The sequence below is a fragment of the Peromyscus californicus genome, unplaced genomic scaffold (genome assembly GCF_007827085.1).
Source record: "Peromyscus californicus insignis strain IS unplaced genomic scaffold, ASM782708v3 Scaffold_16__1_contigs__length_79575227, whole genome shotgun sequence".
Taxonomy (NCBI): Eukaryota; Metazoa; Chordata; class Mammalia; order Rodentia; family Cricetidae; genus Peromyscus; species Peromyscus californicus.
In genome coordinates, this window is record NW_026294458.1 from 72,639,999 (window position 1) to 72,666,452 (window position 26,454).

The 26,454-nt window shown below is 45.7% G+C and overlaps 1 protein-coding gene across 1 annotated transcript; it reads right to left on the reverse strand.

The window, feature by feature from the left end:
- Nucleotides 1-547: 547 nt before the first annotated feature.
- Gart (phosphoribosylglycinamide formyltransferase, phosphoribosylglycinamide synthetase, phosphoribosylaminoimidazole synthetase) lies at nt 548-26,353 on the reverse strand. The gene is made up of 22 exons (XM_052741185.1): nt 25,508-26,353; nt 20,857-21,040; nt 20,226-20,321; nt 19,436-19,610; nt 19,015-19,126; nt 18,349-18,417; nt 17,419-17,544; nt 16,083-16,170; nt 15,526-15,611; nt 15,047-15,215; nt 13,582-13,813; nt 10,722-10,816; nt 10,363-10,472; nt 9,819-10,017; nt 8,107-8,358; nt 7,738-7,890; nt 4,647-4,853; nt 3,685-3,822; nt 2,830-2,960; nt 2,355-2,496; nt 1,061-1,176; nt 548-977 (listed from the first exon to the last, which is right to left on the reverse strand). The coding sequence occupies exons 2-22, from the start codon at nt 20,999-21,001 to the stop codon at nt 786-788; spliced, it is 3,033 nt and encodes a 1,010-aa protein (XP_052597145.1). The 5' UTR covers nt 21,002-21,040; nt 25,508-26,353; the 3' UTR covers nt 548-785.
- Between the last annotated feature and the right edge of the window lie 101 nt (nt 26,354-26,454).

Genomic DNA, 26,454 nt, shown 5'->3' on the forward strand with positions numbered 1-26,454 from the left:
CACACATGTATATCTGTGTGAGGGTGTCAGGTCTCCGGAACTGGAGTTACAGACAGTTGTGAGCTGCCATGTGGGTGCTGGGAATTGAACCCAGGTCCTTTGGAAGAGCTTAACCGCTGAGTCATCTCTTTAGCCCCACGAAGCAATATTTTTTAGATCACCGTCTCTCCCTTGGAGGCAGAAATCAAGACATCTTTCAAATCCTCTGGTGGAAACATCAGGTAGGTGTTTACAGTAAAGTAAGGAGATCTCTGTGGTGCGTCTCTGATGACAACTGATGTCATTCTTAGGTTTGGGTCAGGGGAAGCTAAGGATCTGTTCATACATTTCAAAAGGATTTACGTATCAATCAGTAGGGTGGCCGGTGATATATAGGTGGGCAATAAATGGCTACTTAAAGGACTAAGACTGCCCAGGATAATCTGACTCTGGACCTACAAAAAAAACAAAACAAAAAAATTGCTAAGTAAGTTTTGTTTTTAATGAATCTGTTTATTAAAAAATGGCAACAGGTAAGGGTTACAGTCTTTTTTTTTTTTTTTTTTTTTGAGACAGGGTTTCTCTGTATAGTTTTGGTGCCTGTCCTGGATCTCACTCTGTAGCCCAGGCTGGCCTCGAACTCACAGAGATCCGCCTGGCTCTGCCTCCCGAGTGCTGGGATTAAAGGCGTGTGCCACCACCGCCCGGTGGATACAGTCTTCTGTTAGCAGCTGTTTTAGTCTGGGCCAAGACCACGATGAAAAGACGGAGGCACCCAGCAAACAGCCGTCCTCCCGAGTCAGGCCTCACTGCTCTCTGGCCCAGTGGATCTTGCCATCGTCTCCCAGTCGCACAGCCCCGCTGGCCACCAGCTGGAGGGCTGCAGGGAAGATCTTATGTTCTGCCACTTTAACTCTTTCAGACAAGGTCGCAACAGTGTCACCCCTCTTCACAGGGACGGCCTCTTGTAGGATGATCTGTCCCGCATCTACATCTTCCTGGAAAAGGAAACACATGTCTTTAAACCAGTGTTCTGCATCCAGACCCGAGAGGCAAGTTTGGTAGGAAGGGACATACTCACAGCTACAAAGTGTACAGTACACCCGGTAACCATGACTCCAGCTTCCAGGACTTGCTCGTGAGCATTTGAACCCTTGAAAGAAGGCAGCAAGGATGGGTGGATGTTGAGCATTTTCCCTAGAAAGCAAAAAGCAGTGGTCGGAAATTTTAGCTCTTGTTTATTCTGCTAAAGGAACAAGTGCTCATCACTGTTTACCTTAGAGACTCAGCTGGGGGAATTGGCCCACACACGCACAGAACGACAACAGGATGCAGTCGGAGGGGTAAAGGCTGATGACTGAGCTCAATCCCCAGGACCCACACAGAGGAAGGAGAGCACCCACTCCTATGAACTGCCCTCCAACCACCACAAGCAAGCCGAGGTGACCCGACCACCCCTGCACACAAAGTAAATAAATAAAGTGCAAAAAAAGGATCAACAGACTGTAGACATTTATGCATTTTCAGCAACAATGCCTTCCTTGCTACCTTCTGTCTGTGTGTCTGACAGGAGAGCATGAATCTTTGTTTTTCCTTCTGTGGTACAAGGTATCAAACCAGGGCATGTACATGCCAGGCAGAACTAAACCCCAGCTACCGGTTTGTTTTTTCTTTAATTATTATTTTATTTTACAAGTGTTTTGCTTGCATGTATGTCTGTGCACCATGAATGTGCCTGGCGCCTGAAGAGGCCAGAAGAGGGTGTTGGGTCCCCTGGAAATGGAGTTACAGATGGCTAGATGGTTGTGAGCTGTCATGGAGCTGGGAATTTTACCCAGGTTCTCTGCAAGAGCAACAAGTGCTCCTAACCACGGAGAGTTCTCCAGCCACTAGCTCTTGGTTTTCAATCTGGCCTTAAACACATTCCATCAAGGCTGATCTCTGCCCAGCTCTCCCTTCATCTGGGGACGCTCAGGCTCTTCTCCCTTCTCTCCCCTTCCTTCACTTGGCTTTTGAGAAGTGTGTCCTATCTGACCAGGCTGGCCTGGAACTTGCAGCCCTCCCATCTTGGCCTCAGGATGCTCAGGTTACAGGGATGGACTGAGCATCACTTTTTCTCATCTCTAAACCTCTAAACCAGGAACAGGGTCTTCCTGATACTTCTCTCATAGTGAAGTGGGCCTCTCAGTGATTAGTGAGAGTAGCCAACAGCTGAGCGAACTGGTCTGTAACTCAGTCTGGACCCTCAAACAAAGCAGAGGGAACTAATACAGTCTATGTTAAAATCTTTCACTCTGAGGATCGTCTGGAAAGCTGATCACTCGAGTCCATTTTCAGCTGACCTCCCAATGTAATGTCAAATGACTTTTGCTTACCATCCCATTTTTTGACAAAAGGGCCAGAGAGAATCCTCATGAATCCCGCAAGACAGACTATGTCTATAGAGAATTCTTCCAGGACATGGTCAACAGCATTGTCAAATTCAATCCGATTTTTATATAGTTTATGATTAATTACCTGTAACAGGAAAAGAGAAATAACCTTTACAGAGACCACACTTCAGTGGTGAAGATGTACCCACTAGAGGGATCGTTGAGGAACGGGCAGGATGCAGAACAGCAAACCCAGCACCACCCCAAAAGGGAAGTTCCATGATTACACAACCACATACAGGGCCCCATGAAAGCAGAAAGCAGAAAGCAGAGTATGTATTTAAGTACAGTCTGCAGGGGCTGGAGGTGTGGCTCAGTGGTGCACCCGAGGCTCTGGGCTGAACAGTCAGCACTACCCAAGCAAACCAGCCAAGAGCCATGCACAGTCGCAGGAAAGCTGTTTTCTGCGGGAACTCACTCTGGTGGGAATGCCAGCCTTCTGGGCTTTGTCTAAGCCCGCGACCCCAGCCTTGTTGGAGATGACAACAACAATGTGTGTAGCGCTCTTTGGATCCCGAGTGCTTTCTATGAGTGCTTGGAGGTTCGATCCTGAAACCAGGAAAAAGTGAGCTCACAGTCTGGAAGCTCAGGCCTCCTCACACTGCCCTCGCTCCTCAGCATGGCCTCTCTGCTTTATCACAAACCTGGAGCTAAAATACACTCAAATGTACGATGACCCTGTAGGGCAACCATGGCGCTGGGGCTATAATCTGAAGGGACGCTCAGGGGCCTAACAAGTTTACTCACACTGTTCAGAGCAATGCTCCCTCGGGGAAAACAGTCAGAGCACTCCTAAATCCCTGCGCTAGAATGGCCGCGGCCAGCTCAGTCTGTAAAGCAAACAAGAGCCATCTGACAGAGCACAGGGCTCTTCTCCCCAGGGTTCTAACTCCTGATAAAAGCAACTTTAGAATACTGCATCTTATTCTGAAAGACATACAGGAACTAAATACCAGGTTAGTAACATTTACCATTTCTCACTTTTAAGAACATACTGGAGCCGGAGAGATGGCTCAGAGGTTAAGAGCACTGACTGCTCTTCCAGAGGTCCTGAGTTCAATTCCCAGCAACCACATGGTGGCTCACAACCACCTGTAATGAGACCGGGTGCCCTCTTCTGGCCTGCAGGCATACATGCAGGCAGAACACTGTATACATAATAAATAAATCTCTAAAAAAAAGAAAGAACATACTGAAACATACGTAACATCTGTGTGAATGGTGGTGGAGAGCTCTACAGCTGTGTGAATGGTGGGGAGAAGCCATGCTTTACCTGTTCCAGATATTAAGACAGCCACTCTTGCCTTCTTTTGGTGGGCAGGGAAATTACTTCTCGGGAAGCCATTTGTCATCTTTGACCCATTTATTTGCATGGTTTCAATCAGATTCTTGACTCTGACACGAGGGGAATCTTCAGTTCAATTATATGCATACAAAAGTAAAAAGCAGCCGTGAGTTAACAGGAATAACAGAAAACTATCATAAGAAAACTTGATTGTATGTTATTCTGAAAGTAAGACATACAGGAACTAAAACACCAGGTTAATTAACAGTACCATTTCTCAATTTAAGAACACACTGAAGGTGAACATACAGAATTACCACTTCAGCTAAGAGCTGTAGAACACACCAGTGCACTGAAGCACAGCCATGTAAAATGCTGCCTGCCCGTGTTCTCCGCAGCCCCTCAACCCACTAGTGAGCCCTTCACAGGGTGCTCTGACCCCCTGGCTTCCTGGGAGGCCAGGCGAGACTCAAATAAGCTGGTTTGAAGAAGGGAAGGCTTCTTCTTCCTGCAGTGTAAGCTGAAGGTTTTCACTGTCCAGCACCGGGAAAACCTGCCTGAAAACAAAACCCATGCCGCAGGGAGTAGAAAGGTGGACAGAAGCCAGGTGGACAAGCGCTGACCATCATCGTTAGCTATCCGAATGAATCTATCTGCCGCCCTGTCAAATGCTAGCACTTCTGACAGGGTCCTGACCAACACACAGAACCCGTCAGGGTGTTTGAGCTAAACCTCCAGGCAGAACTGTGAGGTGTCTGTGTAGTGACATTATCCAGGGAAAGAATCCTGTGCAGTGTAGCTGTGCATCAGTGAATACTACCAAGAGATGCCAAAGTTCCAAAATGGAAGCAGATGTGCCCTGGCTTTGGGGTAGATGAATCATGATACACCTGGGTAAAGACAGGTGCTTTGGCAATGGCTAAACTTAAAAGCCAACAAGGAGCTATTACCTTCAGGACATGCCACGACACTGCCTATCACCCAGGCTTCCTCCTGGCGCTGCCGAATGTCGTGCAGAATCTGGTCTGCCTGGTCCTTAGACACCACCAGGGCAGCTCCAACCCCACAGTTGAAGGTTCTGGCCATTTCCTCTTCAGAGAGCTGTCCTTCCTGCTGTAACCACGAGAAGACCTTGGGGATCTTCCAGGTGCACGCATCTCAAAATAAGCAAGAGTTGCCTGATTACTCTATAGTCCCATACAGATAATACAAGAACGAGTCTGTAGCTAGAGTTTTCCTACCTGGCCCACAGTCAGGAGAAATCTCTGCCACCCGCCGGTCCCACAACCGCTCAGACCCGACCAAGTAAACACAGAGACTTATATTGGTTACAAACTGTATGGCTGTGGCAGGCTTCTTGCTAACTGTTCTTACAGCTTAAATTAATCCATTTCCATTAATCTATACCTTGCCACATGGCTCGTGGCTTACAGGCATCTTCATATGCAGCTTGTCATCATGGCGGCTGGCAGTGTCTCTCTCACCCAGCTTCCTGTTCTCTCAATTCTCCTCTCTGTTAGTCCTGCCTATACTTCCTGCCTGGCCACTGGCCAATCAGTGATTTATTCATTGACCAATCAGCAACACATTTGACATACAGACCATCCCACAGCACGAGTCATAGCCAGACTGCTATTTTTCATAGAGTAAAACTATCAATTGTCCTTTCAGATTAATATTTTGTCAGTGCTGACACTTGTAGGAGGTAAGTTCTGTTTCCTTAACTTCCTGGCTCTTTAGAACCTCCTCATGGTCTAGATGTGCCAGTCATTGGTTATCACAGACACTGGCATACCATCCTTTGTAAATGTTTAGCTGGGTCTTAGTATGATAAGCTGTGCCCTAAACACCATGCAAACGACTCAAAGGGCAGTTCTGCTAGAGAGCGCTTTCTGATAAATACCTGGTTCCTTTCATTTCTTCTAAAATTTAGGCTCTGAGGTGACTATTAGCTCCTCCTCTGTTACAAGCTGTACATCACAACTCTTATCAGGAGCATCAGGAAAGGCTTATTTACATACACAGGCACAGAATTCATCAATAATAAAGTAACGTGGATAATTTTAGTGTACAGGTTATAAGATTTGATTTGCAAAAATTATACTGAGCTGGGCGATGGTGGCGCATGCCTTTAATCCCAGCACTCAGGAGGCAGAGGCAGGTGGATCTCTGTGAGTTCGAGGCCAGCCTGGTCTACAAGGCGAGATCCAGGATAGGCACCAAAACTACACAGAGAAACCCTGTCTTGAAAAACCAAACCAAACCAACCCCCCCAAACCAAAAATACTACACTGAATTTAGAATGTCTGTAAAGAAAGAGAATTTAGCTTCTGTCAGATTATTTTTGCCAACTAGACACAAGCTAGAGTGACCTGTGAAGAGAGACTCACAAGGAGGAAACGCCCCCAAAAGACTTGCTCACAGGCAGGCCTGTGGGAGACTTTCTTAGTGATTGATGTGGGAGGGCCAGGCCACCGAGTGCGGTGCCACGGCAGTGGGCAGGTGGTCCTCGGTAAAGTAAGAAAGCAGGCTCAACTGGACTGGACATTGGTGGTGCAAGCCTTTAATCCCAGCACCCGGGAGGCCAAGGCAAGCAGATGAGTTCAAGGCCAGCCTGGTCTAGAGTGAGTTCCAGGACAGCCAGGGCTACACAGAGGAAAAAAAAACAAAACAAAACAAAAAAAACAACCAACTAACAAAACACAGGCAGGCTGAGCAAGCCACAGGGAACAAGAGCCACGGGAACAAGCCAGTAAGCATCACTCCTCTGTGCTCTCTGGTTCAGTTGCTACCTCCAGGTTCCTGCCTGAGCTCCTGCCCTGACTACCCTCAGATGGGACTGTGACCCGAGAGCTGTTAAGGTGAAATAAACCCTTCCTTCCCCAAGTTGTTTTGTTTTTTTTGAGACAGGGTTTCTCTGTCTGACAGTCCTGGCTGTCCAGTAGGTAACTCTCTTTGTAGATCAGACTGGCCTCGAACTCACAGACATCTGCCTACCTCTGCCTCCCAAGTACTGGGAGTAAAGCATGTGATATCACCACCTGGCTCAGTTTTTGTTTGTTCGAAACAGGGTCTCATTCTATAGTCCTAGCTGACCTGAAACTCACTTATGTAGATAAGGCTAGCCTTGAACTCCTGGAGCCCCATCTGCCTCCAGAGCACCTGGTCTGATGGAAGAGGGGTCAGATTCCCTGGAACTGGAGTTAGGGATGGTTGTGTGCAGCCATGTGGGTGCTGGGAAATGAACCTGGGTCCTCTGCAAGAGCAACACGTGCTCTGAACTGCTGAGACACTTCTCTAGCTCCCATTTGGTTTAATTCCACTATGAACTTGGAAAAGTTCAGAAGACTCAGCCATCACAAATGCTTACCATGACCTCCTCAATGGTCAAAAGTCAACAGCCATGTAAAATCAAACAGTAGTACATACATAAAATGGAAGAGTCCTCCATAAAAATGGTGCTACCACGAAAAGCAGATGTAGACAATACATTAAATAGGAAGTCAGAGTGCCAAGCTCTTAGTTCAGCCAAGAAGCGTTTATGAAGAGGGAAAAAGAAGGAAGCTGGGCACAGTGGGGCATGCCTGTAATCCCCAGGGAAGCCGAGACAGAAAGCTCAAGGCCAGCCTGGACTACAGTGAGATTGTCTACAACTAAAACCATGAAAAAGGCTCTCAAGAATATATATGGCTATATGGGATGAGCATCCATACTTCAAAAATATGAAACTTTTTGAATGTTACCATGATGCCAAAGTGAAAAATGCCACACGTGACCTCATGTGATAGATCATAGTCAAAACACAATAGAATGCACTTAAAAAACACGGCAAGAGGCTATATACGGTGGCGTAGGCCTTAATCCCAGCATTCCAGAAGCAGAGGGCAGGTTTCCATGAGTTCAAGGCCAGCCTGGTCTACAGGGAGAGTGTGTGTGTTCTAGGACAGCCAGGGCTGTACAGAGAAACATCATATGTGCACTCACTATCCACAGTACATATTTTCTCTTCTGTAAATCAGACAATTCCTTTGGTGAGCTCACCTAAATCTACTCCAAGCTTCTGAGGCAGGACTCGGGGGATGTTCTCCAGCAACCCCCCTCCAGTAATGTGAGCCAAGGCTTTGACACGTCCAGAACGGATGACAGGCAGCAGGGAACGGCTATAGATCCTGGTTGGGGTTAGAAGCAGGTCCCCTGGGGATTGGAGGGATAAGATAAAGACTTAGCCCACACATTTGAAACCCAAACCTAAAAACAACTCTGAACTGGACGATGACTGGAAGGGGCCTTGCATAGCACACGAGTTCTGGAATGTCACCCAGGCGGGGAAACAGTAGGTCGGTGGAGTCCTTCCATTTCAGGTACTCAGTCACCCCTGCAGTAGCTGCAGGACGGCAAGAGTCGGTTTACCTAAAGTCTGGTCACCACAACCATCGGGCGCTGGAGAGGAGTACTGAAGAGAAGACCTCTCCACAATCTTCCTCACAAGGCTAAACCCGTTGCTGTGAAGCCCAGAGGAAGCTACTCCAACAACAACATCCCCTTCGGCGATCCTTTCCAGCTGAGGGAGTTTCTGATCCCTCTCCATAGCGCCAACAGCAAACCCAGCCAGGTCATACTCGCCAGGGGGGTACATGTCGGGCATCTCTGCGGTCTCCCCACCTGGTGAGACAAGGGCAAAGACGTCCTGTGATCCTCATGGATCTTAGACAGTGGCAGAAGTTACATTTAACACCAACAACTGGTGTGTAGCTACATCCCAAACTGTGTGCTGCCTGGCATCTACGGAGAGCACTAATGCACACAGTGATGAGTCCAGACCTCTGCAGGCCTTCAAACACTGACTCTGACAGGCCAATGCTCAGTTGGATTTAACAACATGTCTACAGTAGTGTGAGTTCAGAAGATCTTTCAGGTTTGATTTTAAAAAAATGATTGATAGCTTATATGTATGGGTGTTTTGCCTGCATGTATCATGTATGTGCCTGGTACCCATAGAGGACAGAGAGGACACTGGATCCCCTGGGACTGGAGTTACAGTGAGCTGCCATGTGGGCTCCTGGAACCAAACCCAGGTCCTCTGGAAGAGCAGCAAGTGCTCTTAACTGCTGAGCCATGTCTCCAGCCGCTTAGTTAGTTTTACAATCACTCCATCTTTCAGATAAAAGCACAGAACTGCCCCACTCCATATACCCTGACACCACCTCACTAGCACAGCGCTGTACTCCTGTCACATGAAGATAGATAGGAGGGGGAGGCAGCAGACTCTCATGAGCACAGCGCTGTGTTCCTATCACATGAAGATAGATAGGAGGGGGAGGCAGCAGACTCTCATGAGCACAGCGCTGTGTTCCTATCACATGAAGATAGATAGGAGGGGGAAGCAGCCGACTCCAACTTAGAAATTGTAATGTAAAAATGTTTGAAATTAGCCAGGCTTAACGGTGCTTGCCTTTAATCCCAGCACTTGGGAGGCAGAGGCAGGTAGACTTCTACAAGTTCGAGGCCAGCCTTGTCTACAGAGTGAGATCCAGGCTATTATACAGAGAAACCCTGTCTTGAGAAACAAAACAAACAAAACAAAAAAAGTTGAATGGCAATTTTTGGCCTTGAGATCTGATTTGTCTATAGACATAGCAGTGAATGTTTCTATTGAGACAAGAATCTTGCTATGTAGCCCAGGCTGGCTCAAACTCTCAGTAATATTGCTTCAGCCTGCGAGTGCTAGGATTGTAGGTATACACCACTACACCAACCCTGATGTGTAATAGAAGAAACAGTTAAAACTCCTCCACCTGTATGTGGTTAAACAATGTCTATAAAACCCAGGTTACATTTTATTCTTTATGTCTCTTCTGAGGGGAACTACAGTTTAACATAGGCAACTCTAGGAGACCATCTTCCCTGTTTTAGGCCCAGCTGGGAGGTGGACAGAGGAGAAAGACAGCCTGCCTGGCAGTTCAGGAGTATGGGACTGGGACAGGGTCTAAGATTATCGAAGGTCGTTATATCTACATCTCCTTCTCCTGTTTTGTGATCTAAAGTCTCCTCCACGACGGCAATCACATTAAGTTCGACATGACCAACGGGCAGTAGAGGACCCGTGGGTCAATGGACCATACCCAGGAGAGCACAGCCAGCTTGTCCACAAGCTTCAGCAACTCCAGCAACTACAGCTTCAGTCGTTTTGAGGTCAAGTTTTCCACAGGCAAAGTAGTCTAAGAAGAAGAGGGACTCTGCTCCCTGGGCCAGGATGTCGTTGACACACATGGCGACCAAATCTTGACCAATGGTGTCGTGCTTACTGCACAGCTGGGCAATCTGCAGAAAACAGACAACCCCACAGAGAGTCAGTGCCGCCTTCATTGGTCAGTTCACCCAGAGATCAGCCACCACCACCGACTGGCTATCCGCTCAGAACACCTCAGACGAGGTCAGGTTATGCAGCAACACCCCTTTCCTACTCCTCTTAACCAATGGAACCCGAACACTACTGTTTAAAATGTGCACCTGAGCTCTATGGTTAAAATAAATGGTTAGGTGCCAGGGCTCTTTTTAGCACATGCATGCTGTTAAGAAATGGCTACTTGATAAACATAAAAGTCATTTGAAAGGCAAATTCCCCTTTCTCTTTCACAAAGCCTTGAATCACGAGTGTCTGATTACCTTCAGTTTAGTCCCAACACCATCTGTTCCAGAGGCCAGAAGAGGATCTTTGAAACCAGCTGCTTTCAAATCAAAAAGACCAGCAAAGCCTCCAAGGTCAACGCTGCAGCCTGTTGGACAGGAGACGAGTTACTTGTTGCATTTTGATCGATGAGTCCACCATGAATATTCCAACTGAGTGGGCAAAGAGCCCATGCGCACAGAGAACTGATCAAGAAGGCGGGAGATGATGTGCTTGGCTTAAGAATGACTTAGAGGACATCTAGCAGTAATTTGAAAAACTTCCCTCAGCTAAATGTAAGGCCCAAATCAATTCCCAATGCCACTAATCTATCCGCAGAGTACAGGGTCTAAGTTACCTGGTCTGGAGGTGGCTTTTGCTAAAGGCTGAATTTTCTTAACCAGCATATTTCCGGCTGCAACGTCTACCCCAGATTCCTTGTAAGTCAGGCCCCTGAGGAAATGAAAATGAAAACTAAGATTTCACCTTAATGCCAGGGAAAATTATTATTTGAGAGGGTCTCTCTATGTAGTTCAGGCTGTCCTGGAACTCAGAGATCTGCTTGCCCCTGCCTCTGCTGGGATTCAAGGCTTGCAAGACCACACCCAGCAGGGACAAATATTTTTATTTCGAACAAAACAAACAGCGCATGTATGGGCTAAGGAAATGGCTCAGTGAATAAAGCACTTGCCATAGAAATGCTGGATGGATATGGCTGCCTGCCTACAACTCCATCCTGGGAAAGTGGAGACGGGGATCCCTAATCAAGCTGGCTGGAGACTAGCCAGACCAGGCAGCTGAGTTTGATGGACAGACCCTCTCTCAAAGGATAAGGAGGAAGAGTAGAGATGACTCTTGATATCAAACTCAGGCCTCCACATGTAGGTACACACTCACACACACAAGTTTGTAAAGGAAAAAAAAAATAGCAGAGGACATTTCACTTGGTTTTCCTATCCAGTAAGTTGCTCAAAATGTTTTAAGTCAGTGCCTGTACCCCACAGATTTGGATATAAGTGTTCTAGAGCAGGCACTAGGAACTGAAATGTGCATCTCATCCTTCCCAGTTGCCACACTTAGCTTGAATTTTTTCTAAATTGTAGTAAAACACACACACAATTTGCCATCTTAGCCACTTTTAAGTGTATTGTTCAACTGAGTGGCACAAGTTGGTGCGGGGTCACCACCCCCCATTTTTTTCTCACCTAGTAAAATGGAAACTGTGTATCTGTTCCACGGGAACTCTCCAGTCCTGACTCTCACTTGCACACCACCATTCTATCTTTTTCTTCCTGAAGAGCTTAAACTGGCCTCACACTCCCAATACCGCAGTCTCAGCCTCTCCAGTGCTGACATCTAGACAAGGACCTTGCCTGGCCCCTTCTACTTTTAAATGGAGTGCTTTACAACATCCATTCTCAAGCCAACTTCAGTTGAGTAGGAATGAAATGCCAAAAAAAAATTGAAAAAAAAAAAATCCCCCCAAACCAGAAGGAGTTCTTCCTGCCCCATGGTACCATCTATCAGTTCTCATAGCTCAGGGCTGGAGATACATGACTGATGTGGCTTTATAAAAGCACAGGTCTGTCACATAGAAGTCAAGTCTGTGAATGGCATTGTAAATTTATTAGTTTTCCCTTGAAAAATGAGAAATTGGCTTACTGGGATGAAGTGACAGATGCAGAAGTTTTGTTTTGTTTTGTTTTGTTTTGTTTTGGTTTTTCGAGACAGGGTTTCTCTGTGTAGCTTTGCGCCTTTCCTGGAACTCGCTTTGGAGACCAGGCTGGCCTCGAACTCACAGAGATCCGCCTGCCTCTGCCTCCCAGTGCTGGGATTAAAGGCGTGCACCACCACCACCGGCTAGATGCAGAAGTTTTAAGACAGGCTGCTAGGGAACTTGAGGACTGTTAACCAGCTCAGTGTCTGCAATCCAGGGTCACTCTCATACAGGACACAAAACCTACAGGTAACAGCTGGCAGTGTGACATCTCATTTTTTTCATCTTGAAGAACTCAGACTACAGTTAAGATTTAAGTGGTGGTGGTGCACATCTTTAATCCCAGTACTCGGGAGGTGGAAGCAGAGGTAGGCGAATCTCTGAGTTCCAGGACAGCCAGGGCTACACAGAGAAACCCTGTCTCAAAAAGACCAAAATAAAAACAACCCAACCAACCAACCAACCAACCAACAGCATTTAAGTTCCTTGCTGGGGATGGTGGCAAGTTATCTGTGACTTCCAGGCCAGTCAGGGTGTCGTGGTGCAACTTGATTTAAAAAGACAAAACCAAATCAACCAACCAACCAAAAAAAAACAAACCGAACTTCAGTGTCTTAAGGTAGAGAATTTCTATGAGTTGGCACAGTATTTTAGTGTACTATATTACAGAAGGGTTTAAAAACCTGTCTTTCACTCATGCTATAACGTAAGCTGCTAAAAATTATTTTTTTTTGGGATGGCCCAGTGGTTAGGAGCACTTGTTGCTCTTGCAGATGATCTAGGTTTGGTTCCTGGCACCCACATGGTGGCTCACAGCCATCCCTAATCCCAGTTCCATGGGACCCAATGCCTTCTTTGATCTCCGAGGGCACCAGGCACATGTGGTGCACATGCATACACTCAGACAAAACACTCACCCCACACACATACACACACACCCACACCCACTGAAAAACTAAATAAAAGCAATGTGATACTACGTGATATTTAAAAAAAAAAATCAAAACACTCATGTGGCAACCAGATTTATTTATTTCATAAGGAAATATCTGTTAATAAATGAATCAGTAATTAAAAACACATTCAAGTAATAGCTAAAGGACAAACCAGGAACCGTGACTCAAGCTCAAGAATGTTTAACTACATAATGACTCACGGGTCAAGTCTTTGTCACTGTAATCCTGACAAAATGTCAAAGATAAGCTATTGCCAAGAAGAGTTTCCCATTTATTCAACTACTGCTTTGATCAGTGATCAGTTTTTTGGGGGGTGAGGTGGGGGAGGCAGATATGTAAAGCCTTACTATAGTCTGGGCTCAATTTTGAGATGCTCTTCTTGTCTCAGCCTTTAATAGTGAAGATTCCAACAAATTCCAAACCAAGATCCAGTCAGCTCCACAGACAGACTACAGGATGACGGCACAGGGCTAGGAGAACTTCCTCCACAGCCACACAGGCCAGTTCTGAACCTTGCCCCTGACTGTCTCCCAGGGAACCTTTACCTGGGCCGCTGGAGGAAGGCCACAGCACGGAAGCCAATGTCCTTCCTATAAACTGCTCCCTCAAACTTTATAGCAGCGAGTCCTTTCCTGGCTTCTTCAAGGGCTGACACCAGATTTTCCTGGACGGCTGTTACTGTGAGGACTCTGCCTCCGCTGGTCACTACTTTGCCATCTTTAAGAGCAGTGCCCGCATGGAATACCTGGAGTCCTAAAGCCTGGGCCTCAGGAAACCCTGTAAAAAGCAGAGTGAACAAAGTGGTCGTTTGTTTGTTGAGACAGGGGCTTCACTATGTAGACCAGGCTAGCCTCAAACTCAGTGACCTGCCTGCCTCTGCCTTCCAAGTCCCAGGACTAAAGGCGTACACCATCATGCTCTGCAACAAAGGTATGAAATAACATTTCATCCTGTGCTGTGGTCCTATTTTAAAAATTCCAGTTTCTGGGCAATGAGAAAAAAACAGAACAAAGCCTTAGTTTCAATGAGGGGGGGAACTACAGCACAGTTAAGTGTTCTTCACAAGAGGTTTAAAGATGAGAACTAGACTGTTTTTAACACGTGAAGCAGCCAGTTCTAACACAGCCCCCTCTCACCTGCAGTCTCCTATCCCCCCCTTCTCTCCAGAGCAGCTGTGATAATGTGTTAGCCAAGGTTTCTCTGAGCGTTCTGACAGCACAGTGCCACCCAGCACAAACTTTACGCCCGCTGCTTTGTCCAATACTGCTCGACTGGAATCACTGTTACACTTCTTAGGGGAAATTTCATCAATACAAAGGCTCTTGGTTCAACCTCATTTCTCTGTTCTCTTGTTCACAAGCAAACAGTTCCTGACATTGAGGTTACAAGATGATGGACTTCTTGCTTATTTTTCTGGGCAAGAGAATAAATAAAGTTCTTGAACCAAACACACTATTTGAGTACTAATAAATGCTACGCTACAGGATGCCAGGGACCACAGAGGTCTTTGGCCATAAAGCATGACTTGTCTGTCACCTCAATCTCATTTCTACACAGACTAATGCCATTCAAGCAGCTATCTCATGGCCTGTTAAAAAACGGGGTAAGGGGAGAAACTGGCCCTTTCAGACTTGGAGTTCTGCCACAGAAACCATGACCTGGCACGCGGTATTCTAATGGCCAAACTGCATGAAGCAGAGCTCATGTCCTTCAAACCTGACTCATGTCAACATTCTCACATCCACTACCACCGTGGCTCTGGGAAGGCGGAAGTGCAAGGCTGCAGTGGGGTTACTTCGGAAACCTGACTGGGTTACTCGCGTTTCCTGGTGCGGGAAAGGAAATAAGTGGCGGTTCTTTACATACACTAAGCTTTGGGGTCAAGAATCTCTCAGGGTCTGATGGTTTCAGACCCGAAGGAAGAAAAGGTGCTCGCTCATTCACACGGAAGGACCTTGCTGTGCACCAGTCACGCTTCCACTGTAGCCCGACCTCGTAGCCGCCATTCACCTGTGATCTCCACACCCTTGGCATAGGCTCCAGGATAGCCTTCACTGGCCATGACAACAGTGATGGCAGTGTGGTTGTCTAGCCAAACAGGCAGAGATGTATTCAGCAGGCCATCTAAGGTGGACTGAATCACTTCATAAAGGTCACTTTTAAGAAGTGGGAGGATTACCTGGAAGAACAGAATCAATATGGTAGAGGAGAGGAAGTTAATAGCCCTCCCTTTATTTATTTCTTCCACTTCATTCATTGGAATAGCAACTGAAATGTTCCCCAAAGCAATTATTTCAAGACTGATAAACTGTGAGAACAAAACAACGCTTTCCTTCTAAAAATTATTATTATTATTATTATTAGAGACAGAGTCTCTCCCTATAGCCCAGACCATCCTTGAACTCAGAGATATCTGCCTCTGCCTCTAAGTATTGGGATTACTGACACATACCACCATACCAGGCAGTATTTTATTTATTGTTACCCACTTGGCATTCTGGATCACCAAAACGGCAATTAAACTCCAAAACTTTTGGGCCATCTTTGGTCAGCATGATACCAGCATAGAGAATTCCTTTATTAAAGGGAGAGAGAGAGAGAGAGAGAGAGAGAGAGAGAGGAGAGAGAGAAAGGAAGTCTGTAATGATGTAATAACAATGACAACATTGTATTATAACTATGACATCTAGACTATGAACTGTTTTTTTTGAGACAAAGTCTCATATATCTCAGGTTGAACTTGAATTCATTTTGTAGTTGAGGACAGTCTTGAACTTCTGATCCTCCTGCCTCCATATCCCAGGTGCTGGTATTACAGGTGTGCCCCACCATATCCAAGTGTATGGTCCTAGAGATAGAACCCAGGGCTTCATGTAGGCCAGGCAAGTGTTCTACCAACCAAACTACGACGTCCCCCCCCCCCCCCCACGTCCTAGACAGTCTATAAGCTTCTAATACTAACCATTTTAATAAAGTTGTAAAAAGAGAACAAGGTTCCAGGCAAAGCAGAACATTCCTATGTAACGATCCTCGCCAGCCTGCTTACCTGTGTAAGGCACACCCTCCTGCTGCATGCCATCTACGGTTCTCTGAAGAATAGTGTTTTTAATTTTCAGTAACAAATCTTTAGGAACCTGGGGAACACACAGAAACATTGAAATGTAATTTTTTTTCTAAAAAAAAAAAAAAAAAAATTGTTTCAGGCTGGGTGTGGAGGTGTACTCCTTTAATCCTAACTCCTGGGAGGCAAAGGAAGGTAGATTGTGAGTTTGAGACCAGCCTGGCCTACACAAAGAGTTCCATGCCAGTCAGGGCCATAGAGACAAAACAGAACACTCTCACAATGGCCCTTATCTTTACAGAACAGGAAAGAACTCTAAGAGAGAAAATGTTTCCTATTCAAGGACACATTTGTGGCAAACGTTGGTGTCTGTCTATTCCACTTTTCCTTACGACTTCACTACACATGTCAGAACACTAACACTCTGAGCCCAGTAAATGGTGTCAAGGACAGAAGTACAGGCTCCTCACTTCCTCTCAGTGCACCAGTGGCAATCACTACTTCACCTCACTAGGGCTGAAAAATATGCACCTTAAAGTACCTCACTTAAAAGTTCCCTCAGACATAATGCTAAAAGGAAGAGTTCTCTCCCCTCCTCGTGCTCCTTAGTGTATTCTTCTAGTATAGTCCATGCAAATTTTAAGCCTACATATTTATGCATATGAGCTTGTAAGCTTAATTGTGGAAAATAGGCTTACAGACTCAAAAATCACTATTACTGAAACCTATAAAAAGATGCTTTGCCTTTTTTCAAGATAGGGTCTCACTATGTAGCCCAGGCTGTCCTAGAACAAATAAAAATGATTTCCAGAGAGCTAATCCATTCTATTTCAACAATGGAGATTTCTTTTCACCTTTTGTTTTTTTGAGACAGGGATTCTTTGTGTAGCCTTGGCTGTCCGTGAACTGAGAGATCCTTCAGTCTCTGCCTCCTGGGTGCTGGGATTAAAGGCGTGCAGCACTACATCTGGCTAATGCAGATTTTGTTACACAAAACTACCCAGAAATTGGGGCTATCGCCTGCCAATCTGAAGTAGAGAGAGCACAATTATGGCTTGTCCTGGATCTCAACTCATTACATATACCTATCTGTTTTATGTGCTGGGCCCTGGATCCAGAGAGGAAGAGAATAACTTTAGGTCTCACGGGATTAAAATACGGATGTACACAAGCTGGGAGAGGATATAGTCAGACCTCATCATAGTTCCTGTTTCTTAGATTGGCTCTTAGTTCCTCAAAGCCTTTCAGAAGCGGTTATTAGAGACCCAAAGAGGTGACTTCTCATTTGAAAGACAGCCAGACTACTGATAGCATACAGTACCTGAGGTGTTGGGCAATAGGCTCCCATCCCCCCTGTGTTGGGGCCCTGATCTCCATCCAGCAATCGTTTGTGGTCCTGTGCTGGGGGCATTGGGGCCACTGTCTTCCCATCAGTGAAACACAGACACTGTGGAGAAAACAGACTAGTCAGGAAGTCAAACAGGACTCTTCTTAGAGGAAAAGTTTTCATTTCTGAAGAAAACTTGAATAATAATTCCAAGTTACATGGCAGGAACCAGAAGAGCTGGGATATTCAACTTGTAAAGGAGCTGTCATTGTAGCAACCTAGGGACAAGCTGGGCTTCTATCCAGGACAAATACCAACCTTCCTACTGTTGAGACTGCCAGGCACTCATGCTGTACACACACACACACACACACACACACACACACACACACACACACACACACGATGATGCTATTCCAGCACTTGCTGTGTAATAAGCTCTATGTGAAACAAAGACCATGAATGTATAGAACCTCCACAGTGTGACTTACATCCAAATGTCCCCACTAACGTCTAGGGCAGTGGTTCTCAACAAGTGACCCCTGGGATGACAGGATGCGAGTGTTGGCGGTGGCAAGTCAATTGACTCTTTCACAGGGGTCTCCTAAGACCACCGGAAAACACAGATATTTACATTACAACTCCTAACAGTAAAATTACAATCATGAAGTAGCAATGAAAATAATTTTATGGTTGGGGTCACCACAACATGAGGAACTGTATTAAAGGGTCACAGCATTAGGAAGGTTGAGAACCACTGGTCTAGGGGATGATTAAAAGAGAACACACGTTTTCTCATCTGAATCTTAAGAGTGTGCAAATCCTTTGTTTTAAACTGCTGGGCTCCTGTTCTCAGATGACACTAACAGAGTAAACGGAGTCTGTTTTTGGGTGTGGTAAAGGCAAAGAGACGGCTGTACGTACAGACACTTCTTCCCCGTCCAGAAACTCTTCCACAACAACCGTTTCTCCAGCTGCTCCAAAAGACTTTTCCTAATCGTAGTTAAAGATAAAAGGCTTTGTAAATCTTAAAGCACACGAGCATTGTAACTTCTTCTCGAAGACCTAACATGTGAATTTCCTGGGTTTATGGTGTGGCAGCAGGTAGAGCTCACATTTCTGACACTTTCCTGATCATTTGATCTTTATTCCTGTATGACCATGTAGGTTTTGTCCATAAAATTAAACAAAACCATGAATGTGAAAATAGATTTCTCTAAGAGGTTAAGTCGTAATCATTGATATGGATTATGAAGAAATAGTGTATCCATCAACCAAACACTCTGCTTTTGTTAAGACTTGGAACACAGAGGACAAATGCCTTTGTTCTCATGGATTCGTGGAGTTATCTGTAAATCCCATGGGTCAAAGACTCTCTACCTTCCAGTTAAGTTAGAACTTACTTCAAAAGAATGAGCAATGGTTTAGGAATTGGCATAGCTCTGTACTAGCCATTTTCTAGAAATGGATGACACACAGTACAATGAAAACCAACTTTCCAGTGTGTCTGGGACATTTGGAGGCCACTCTGTAAACTTGCAGAATTTACTCATATACACAGAGAACAAACTTTCAGAAGCATCCACCTACTTGCATGATCTCCTGCACGGCTCTGCAGGCCTCCTCCTTGCTCTTTGCAACAATCACCCCTTTCCCAGCAGCAAGGCCACTGGCCTTCACAACCAGAGCAGGAAAGTTGGCGCTGTGAAGACAGGGCAGCTTCGATCATCCAACAAAATCCTCACAATGCAAGCATTTAAACTGTTTGGTGATTTGTAATAGTATGCTTCAACAAAATTAAAATGCACACAGACAAAATATTTCTCCAGTATATTCAGGTACTTCTCGTCAAGATTTTTTTTCTCATATATTCCTTTATAATTTTCATCATACAGCACATACAATTTTTTTCCACATATAGTGAGGCCAAATAAGCAATACTCTTTAGAAAATGACTTCATATTCACATACATTAAGAAACACCTGTCTTCAAAGGTTACCTTCCACCTACCTCATAATGAAGCTGCAGGCATCTTCAGGTGTGGTGAATGCTCTCCACTGTGCAGTCGGGATTCCGTGTCGGTCCATAAACTCTTTGGCAAACTTTTTACTGGACTCTAACTGAGCTGCTTGGGCTGTGGGGCCAAAGCATCGTACTCCTGCTTGGGTCAGGTCCCCAACAATCCCTAGAGAAGCAAATAGAAATCTAGGTGATCCACGATCTGCCTAGGGATTTTCACTGAATATGAATTATGATTAGATTAAATCTACGGTTAGTCAAGGGGCAGTCGAACTGGTAGTTAGCTTAAGTTTTCCATGTTGTCCTTTATTTATTAGCAGACAATTACTAAAAGGTTTATTCTAGGCACAGAAAAAGAGCTGTGCAATGTGGTGCCTTAGTCCCAGCTGAGAGGAGGGGGTAGGAGCCCACAAACCGTAGATCAACTTGGGCACTATAAGTAGACCTCATTTCAAAACAAACATCCAGACAAACAAACAAACAAAAAACCTAGTAAAAGTAAATTGTTCTATCTGAATATTTGGATTTATCCTATTGAATACACACATCACTAAAGACACTAGAACAGAGCAGAAAAAAGACACAATTTCATCCCTGTTTCATTTTATTATTGAAGGTTTTGGGGGGGGGGGGACCAAAAACCTGGAACCCACCAACTTTAAGGGGCTGAAAGAGCCTCTTCTAATGTGTTATCATGAATCTCCACCCACGAACTGGACTAAATGATCTCTAAACTTCTGCTGGTACTGAGTGTGTCGTAACAAAGAGAAATGAACTTTACCTGCAGCCAGAGGGGCCTCTGGCCCGACAACCACGAATTCAATCTTTTCATCATTGCAGAACTGAGCAAGGGCAGTGTGATCCTCAATGGAGACAGCTGTGGACAGAAAACATAAACCCACACATGTGCAAAAATATCTTCGGTTAACCAAATAAACTAAGTACTATCCTTAGTAAGGTAATTAAAAACTAAGGTAATTGCTGGCTTTGCTTTTGTGGGTACAGTTAGTAATTTTCACCATGAGAAATTCCAAATAGTGCATTAGGTTAAACGAAGCTCAGTAGCCTATTATCACTGTGGCCAGTTAAGTGACTCCGCAGCATCAGTAATGTGACTGTCCTTGTCATCAGTGTTGGTTACACAGTAAACAGACAAACCCACAGAATGTACTCAGAAACTCTTTTTCCATAAACACACATAAAATGCCTCTAACCTACGTTAGGCACCTGCTACCTTTTCAATCACAGTGGTTAAGAAGGCTTAAAATACATACCTTATGTTCATCACACAGACAGAACTCACGTTACCATTTTAAATAGCAGCCCACCTTATTAAAGGTCCCATGGGAGCTATCATTTACTATCATATCAACACATATTAACCACCAACCCCCATTTTGAGACACACTTACCAGCATTTGCGATCTTTCCAGAACAGGCAGTGCCTGCATTTCCTGGGGCAACCAACACTTGTTTGACATGATGAGACTGTGCAAGTTTCCAGGCCAGGGTATGCTCCCTCCCTCCACTGCCAATTACAAGAACTCGGGCTGCCATTGCTTCCTGCAAAGCAGGAATTCAGAAGCAAAATGAGACCTGTAGGAAGAAAACCATGACTGACATTTTAAAACACGTGCATTTTGGAAAGCACCATTTTTCTTTTCTGGTGGTGTTTATTTTGTTAACTTTCCTGTGTGCCGCCAGTGTTCTGCCTGCATGTCTGTGTACCACAGGTGTAGCTGGTGTCCATGGAAGCCAGAAGAGGTTGTTGGATCCACTGGTACTGCTATTTTGGTGGCTGTGAGCCACTCTGTGGCTCCTGGTAACTGAACCCCAGTTCCCTGAAAGAGCAGCAAGTGCTGGTAACTGCTGAGTCATCTCTTCAGTCATTCTTTTGGTGTTTTTGAGAAAGTCATACTATGTTGCTCAGGCTAACCTCAAACTCATGGCAAACCTTCTGTCTCAGCCATCTTCCAAGTGTTGGAATTGCAGGCAGGTACTACCACACCCAGCTATAGAGATCTTAATTTATAAACGGGATTTTAACATAATCATTTGTTTTTGTACAAGTGATACTTTCATCCAGAGGTTCATTATTTAGAAATTGGGATTTATGGCAGGCATGGCGGTGCACACCTTTAATCCCAGGACTTACGAGGCAGAGGCAGTCAGGTCTTTGTTGCAGGCCAGCCAGGGATACACAGTAAGACTGGGCCTCAATGAATAAAACAAGAGCTAGAGAGATGGCCCAGGCTGCTCTTCCAGAGGACCTGGGTTCAATTCCCAGTGTCTACATGGTGGCTAACAACCATCCGTAATTCCAGAGGCCTAGGGGCCCTGACCCCTTTCACTGGCCTCCTTGAGCACAAGGTACACATGTGATAAACAAGCATGCAGGCAAAATATTCATATATACTCAAACAAAAACAAAAAACCAAAACCAACCAAACAAAAAAACACATCAAAACTTGGAGGCCAGAACTGGAAAGAAATGGCCACAGTCACGATAAAAGGCACGTGAAAATGAGGTAGACACGCTTATAGTTCAGTTCAGCTCCTGGGAGGCTCTGAGCAGCTCCCAAGCTTCACGGGTTGCATTTACTCCACATTGTGAGGTATTAGAGAGCAGAAATAACTATGGTATTTAGAGACTGAGCCTCTGGGGACCGACGAGGTTTAGATAAGGCACTAGGGTGGAGCACCCATGATTAAACTGGAGAAGGTTTTTGTTTGGTTTTAAGACAGGGTCTCACTATGGAGTTCTGGCTGGCCTAGAACTCAGATATATTGCTATGTCTGCCTCTGGAGTGAGTCCCAAGATTTTTTTAAATTTTATTTTTTAAATAAAAGGGACAGAGACCAAACAGAAATGCAAACATGCATGCCATGTACCTCTTGCCATAAGATGCTCTATCACTGAAAGACTGCTAGTAAGAAGGGGCCCCCTTGATTGCACACCTCCAGAACTATAAGCCTAAACAAACTTCTTTTCTTTGTAATTTACCCAGTCTGTAATATTATGACAACAAAAACAACAAAACTCTAGCCAACCAATAAAAATAAAGAAATAAATTAAAAAAACAACTCTATACTAATACAGTACCTTATCTGAGAAATAATCCATAAACAGTCTTCTTTTGGGAGATCTGATAATCACTAAGCCTTAGCAGGAAAATGGATTTTGATATCTGCTTACTTATTTAGGAGATGGGGACCTGCTACTTTGCCTACACTGGACCCGAACTCCTGGGCTCAAGAGATTTTCTTGCCTCAGCATTTCAAGTAGCCGAGACAACAGGCATGTGCTGCTACATCCAGTGTTGATGTTTTAAATTTAAAACATCACTAATTTAAACCTTGGTGTGGTATAGAGAACAGGTATTAACGGTACACATTTTTTTTTTGTCAAGGGCCAGGAAATAAATATATTTGAGAGCTATCTGTGTAGTGTCCAAACTCCGAGGCAGAACTTGAGTAAAGCGTGAAGGTACAGCACATTAATGGGTGAATGGTTATCGTCCAGAAAGACTATTGATGGCAACAGCTGGCCCAGGTTACCTGCCTTAATCAGTGCTCTAAACAACAGGAGGCCGTAGGAGGTTCCTGACAAAACAAGCACAAGTGCGCTTCTGCAGTTACATTACCATGGACGCTGCAACTTGAACCCCACATGCACTAAGACCATTCCTTTTCTTTTCCTTGGCTTTTCGAGACATGGTTTCTCTGTGACAGCTCTGGCTGTCCTGGAACTTGATTTGTAGACCAGGCTGGCCTTGAACTCATTGATCAGCCTGTCTCTGCCTCCCAAGCATCCAAGCATGTGCCATTACCACCCAGTGCACTAAAACTGTTTCTCTTTCCACAATTTTTTTTTTTGGTAAGACAGGGTCTTTTCTGTCACAAGTGGGGGCCACCACGCCTGGCTTCTCCCACTGTTTTTGTTTGGTGGCTGTACAAAAACAAGTGATAAAATCATCTCTATGTCATCCCTAGCTTGCAAGTGTGGTGATCTAGTGTGTACCCCAATAAAGCTTGCCAGAGGATCAGAGGACAGAGCCAGCCACTAGATTAGACATAGAGGCCAGGCAGTGGTGGCGCACACCTTTAATCCTATCTCTCGGGAGGCAGAGATCCATCTGGATCTCTGTGAGTTCAAGGCCACACTGGAAAGGGAGCCAGGCAGTGGTGGCACACACCTTTAATCCCAGTACTGGGAAGCACACACGCCTTTAATCCCAGGAAGTGACAGCAGGGCGGAGAAAGGTATATAAGGTGTGAGGAAACAGGAACTAAAGCAGTTCAGCTGAGATCCTTTCAGGTGAGGACTCAGGTTTTCAGTCAGTGGATTTGTGAAGATGGTAAGGTAAGGTTGGCTATGGCTTTCTCTGCTTCTCTGATCCACAAGGCAAACTTTATTAGGGTAAACAATATGTATTCACCACATGCAGGCTTATGATTTAAGAGTTTATGGGATACCCTGGATTGGAAATCTGTTAGAGAAGCCAAAATCAAATCCTAACATATCTCACTTGATTACTGGCATTTGCTTAACGTTTAGCTGTTAAGAATGAACTGAGGTGCTGGGCAGTGGTGGCACACGCCTTTAATCCCAGCATTCGGGAGGCAGAGCCAGGCGGATGTGAGTTCAAGGCCAGCCTGGGCTACCAAGTGAGTTCCAGGAAAAGGCGCAAAGCTATACAGAGAAACCCTGTCTCGAAAAACCAAAAAAAAAACCAAACAAACAAACAAAAAAAGAACTGAGGTAACATTAAAATATTATATATTACAAAGTACCAAGAAATAGGAAATGCTAATTTGTTATATGACTTTGCTTAGAGACAGTTTATCAAGTCATTGCACAAATCGGAGCAACAATTAAAAAAAACAGAGAATGTAGTTTAGAAATAAAGTTATATTGCTTAGAATAAAGCCTTGTGTTCAAATTCTAGCACCAAATGTGGTGTGTGCAAAGGAGTTATCAAGACATTTACCTAGGCAGAAGATGGGTTACAGGAAAAAGGAAACTGTCATTTGTAACTTCTAAATTGATCCTTTAGTTTGGGATTACACATTTAAAGAAAATCAAACATGCTGGTAAGTGGCTCATCAGTTAAGAGCACTTAGTGCTGTTGCAGAGGGCTGGGCTTAATCTTTATCACCACGCAGTGGCTCACAAACACCCTAACTCTGGTTCCAGAGACTGAACGCCTTCTTCCGGTTTCCTTGGGGGCATTGCAGGCACGTGGGGTACATAGATGCATGCAAGGGAAAGACTTCTACACATACAACAAGGCTTTTAGTTCAATTCTGTGTGTCATTTTCTTAGAAATAGCCAATAGATCTGACAGGGTTTCTCTATGTAGTTTTGGTACCTGTCCTAGAACTGGCCTGGCGCCAATAGATCTTTATATATACTTTGAATGAGCGCAGCAGCGCAAGAACACAATTTTTATTTACTACTCAGAATCTGTGAAACAGCAGTACTGGTCAGGAGAGAGCTCCGGAATCAAAGGACTTTACTACCTGGGAGACCTGGAGAGACTTTTCTTTCTTGGGCGTCAGTTAATTTGTAGGCAACTTACGGGTAAAAACATTCCCAAAGATTTGTCAAAGGCAGTGGTGGCGCACGCCTTTAATCCCAGCACTCGGGAGGCAGAGGCAGGTGGATCTCTGTGAGTTCGAGGCCAGCCTGTGCTACAGCGTGAGTTCCAGGAAAGGCGCAAAGCTACACAGAGAAACCCTGTCTCGAAAAAAACAAACAAAACAAAAAAAGTAGAAATCAAACACGAAAGTGGTGCAGCTAGACCGTTAGTAACAATGATAAAAACCCATCCATGTACAGGGTCTGTCTTAAAAGGCAAAGATACACAAAAAACCCGGACCGGGTCTCAGAATCGGAAAGTTGGACAAGGCCGACCTCGGTCAACGCCGTGGAAAGCGCATGACCCTTTTCAACCGGCTAAACCCGGTTTCAATAGTACCACGAGTCGCTGAGGTTAAGCCCACAAGCCAAAGCATAAACGCAGTCCACGCACCATCTTAAAAACAGAGGGGTTCACGCACCTGCAAGCCTCGCCACGCTGCTCCAGCACGCACCCGCCGGAAGTTGGCCCGGGGAATTCGGCGCGCGCCGGCCTCCGCCCCGCCCCCGGCGGGCTCCGCTGCCCATTGGCGGATCCTGCTCGGTCTCCGCCCGCGAGGCGATCCGTGGGGTTCCTCCCGCCCTAGGGTGCGGTCCGAGCCTGCTGCCTGCCCAGCCGGGCTCCTAATCCCCGGTAGCACGCTTCCAGCTGACACTTGTCAGCGGTGCCACGTAAGGCCTCCAGGTCTTCCCCGGAGCCTCCTGCACTGGGGACAGAGCCAGGGCTACCTACTCGTGGCTGCTAACGGAGCGCCTGGGCGGACCGGCCAGTGCTGGGCTCTGGAGGAGCCCAAGCGCACCCTGTTTAGAACGCGGGTCGCTCAGACGCTCCCAGCCTTTGCTAAAAATACGTGAGGTCGGTTATAGGAGGGAAGGAGACGGAATGGGAGTTGCTCCTGTCCACTTCACAGTGGGGACACGGGCTGAGGATTTCTTTCTCATGCACGTCTTCCTGATCAAAGTAAACTTGGCGCCTGCAACAAACGCGTTAATGCTCCGTGCCAGATCCCTCCCCCTTGGTTTTTTTTTTTTTTTTTTTTTTTGCTTTGTTCCCTTTCTTCATGGCCTCTAATCTCGAGCATCTACTCGCTAGAGAAAGGCTCTTAAAAGTCCCCGCAGGCTGAGGGGACCAGCAGCTGAAGCTGGCACGGTCGTCTCGGAAGCGACTTCTCCTGTAATGGCGCCTGCGTCAAACACTAACATGGCGGACTAGTTCGTGCGCGGCGCAAACGTCAGCACCTCTACCCCAGCGGCTCAGAAACAGCGGAGGAGAGCGGGGCGGTGCTCGCTGATTGGCTCGTGGGTGGAGCGTGCCCGGCCGGACGCGCCCCTGCGAGCCAATAAGGAAAGGGATAAAAGGAATTGGCCG

Excerpts from the sequence above, each read along its gene's own strand:
- Gart (XM_052741185.1), bottom strand. The coding sequence starts at position 21,001 with ATGGCAGCCCGAGTTCTTGTAATTGGCAGTGGAGGGAGGGAGCATACC. Across the intron at positions 20,322-20,856 it reads TGGAAAGATCGCAAATGCTG|CTGTCTCCATTGAGGATCAC; the intron begins GTAAGTGTGTCT and ends TTCTGTCCACAG. Across the intron at positions 3,823-4,646 it reads TGTCGTGGCATGTCCTGAAG|ATTCCCCTCGTGTCAGAGTC; the intron begins GTAATAGCTCCT and ends ATTGAACTGAAG.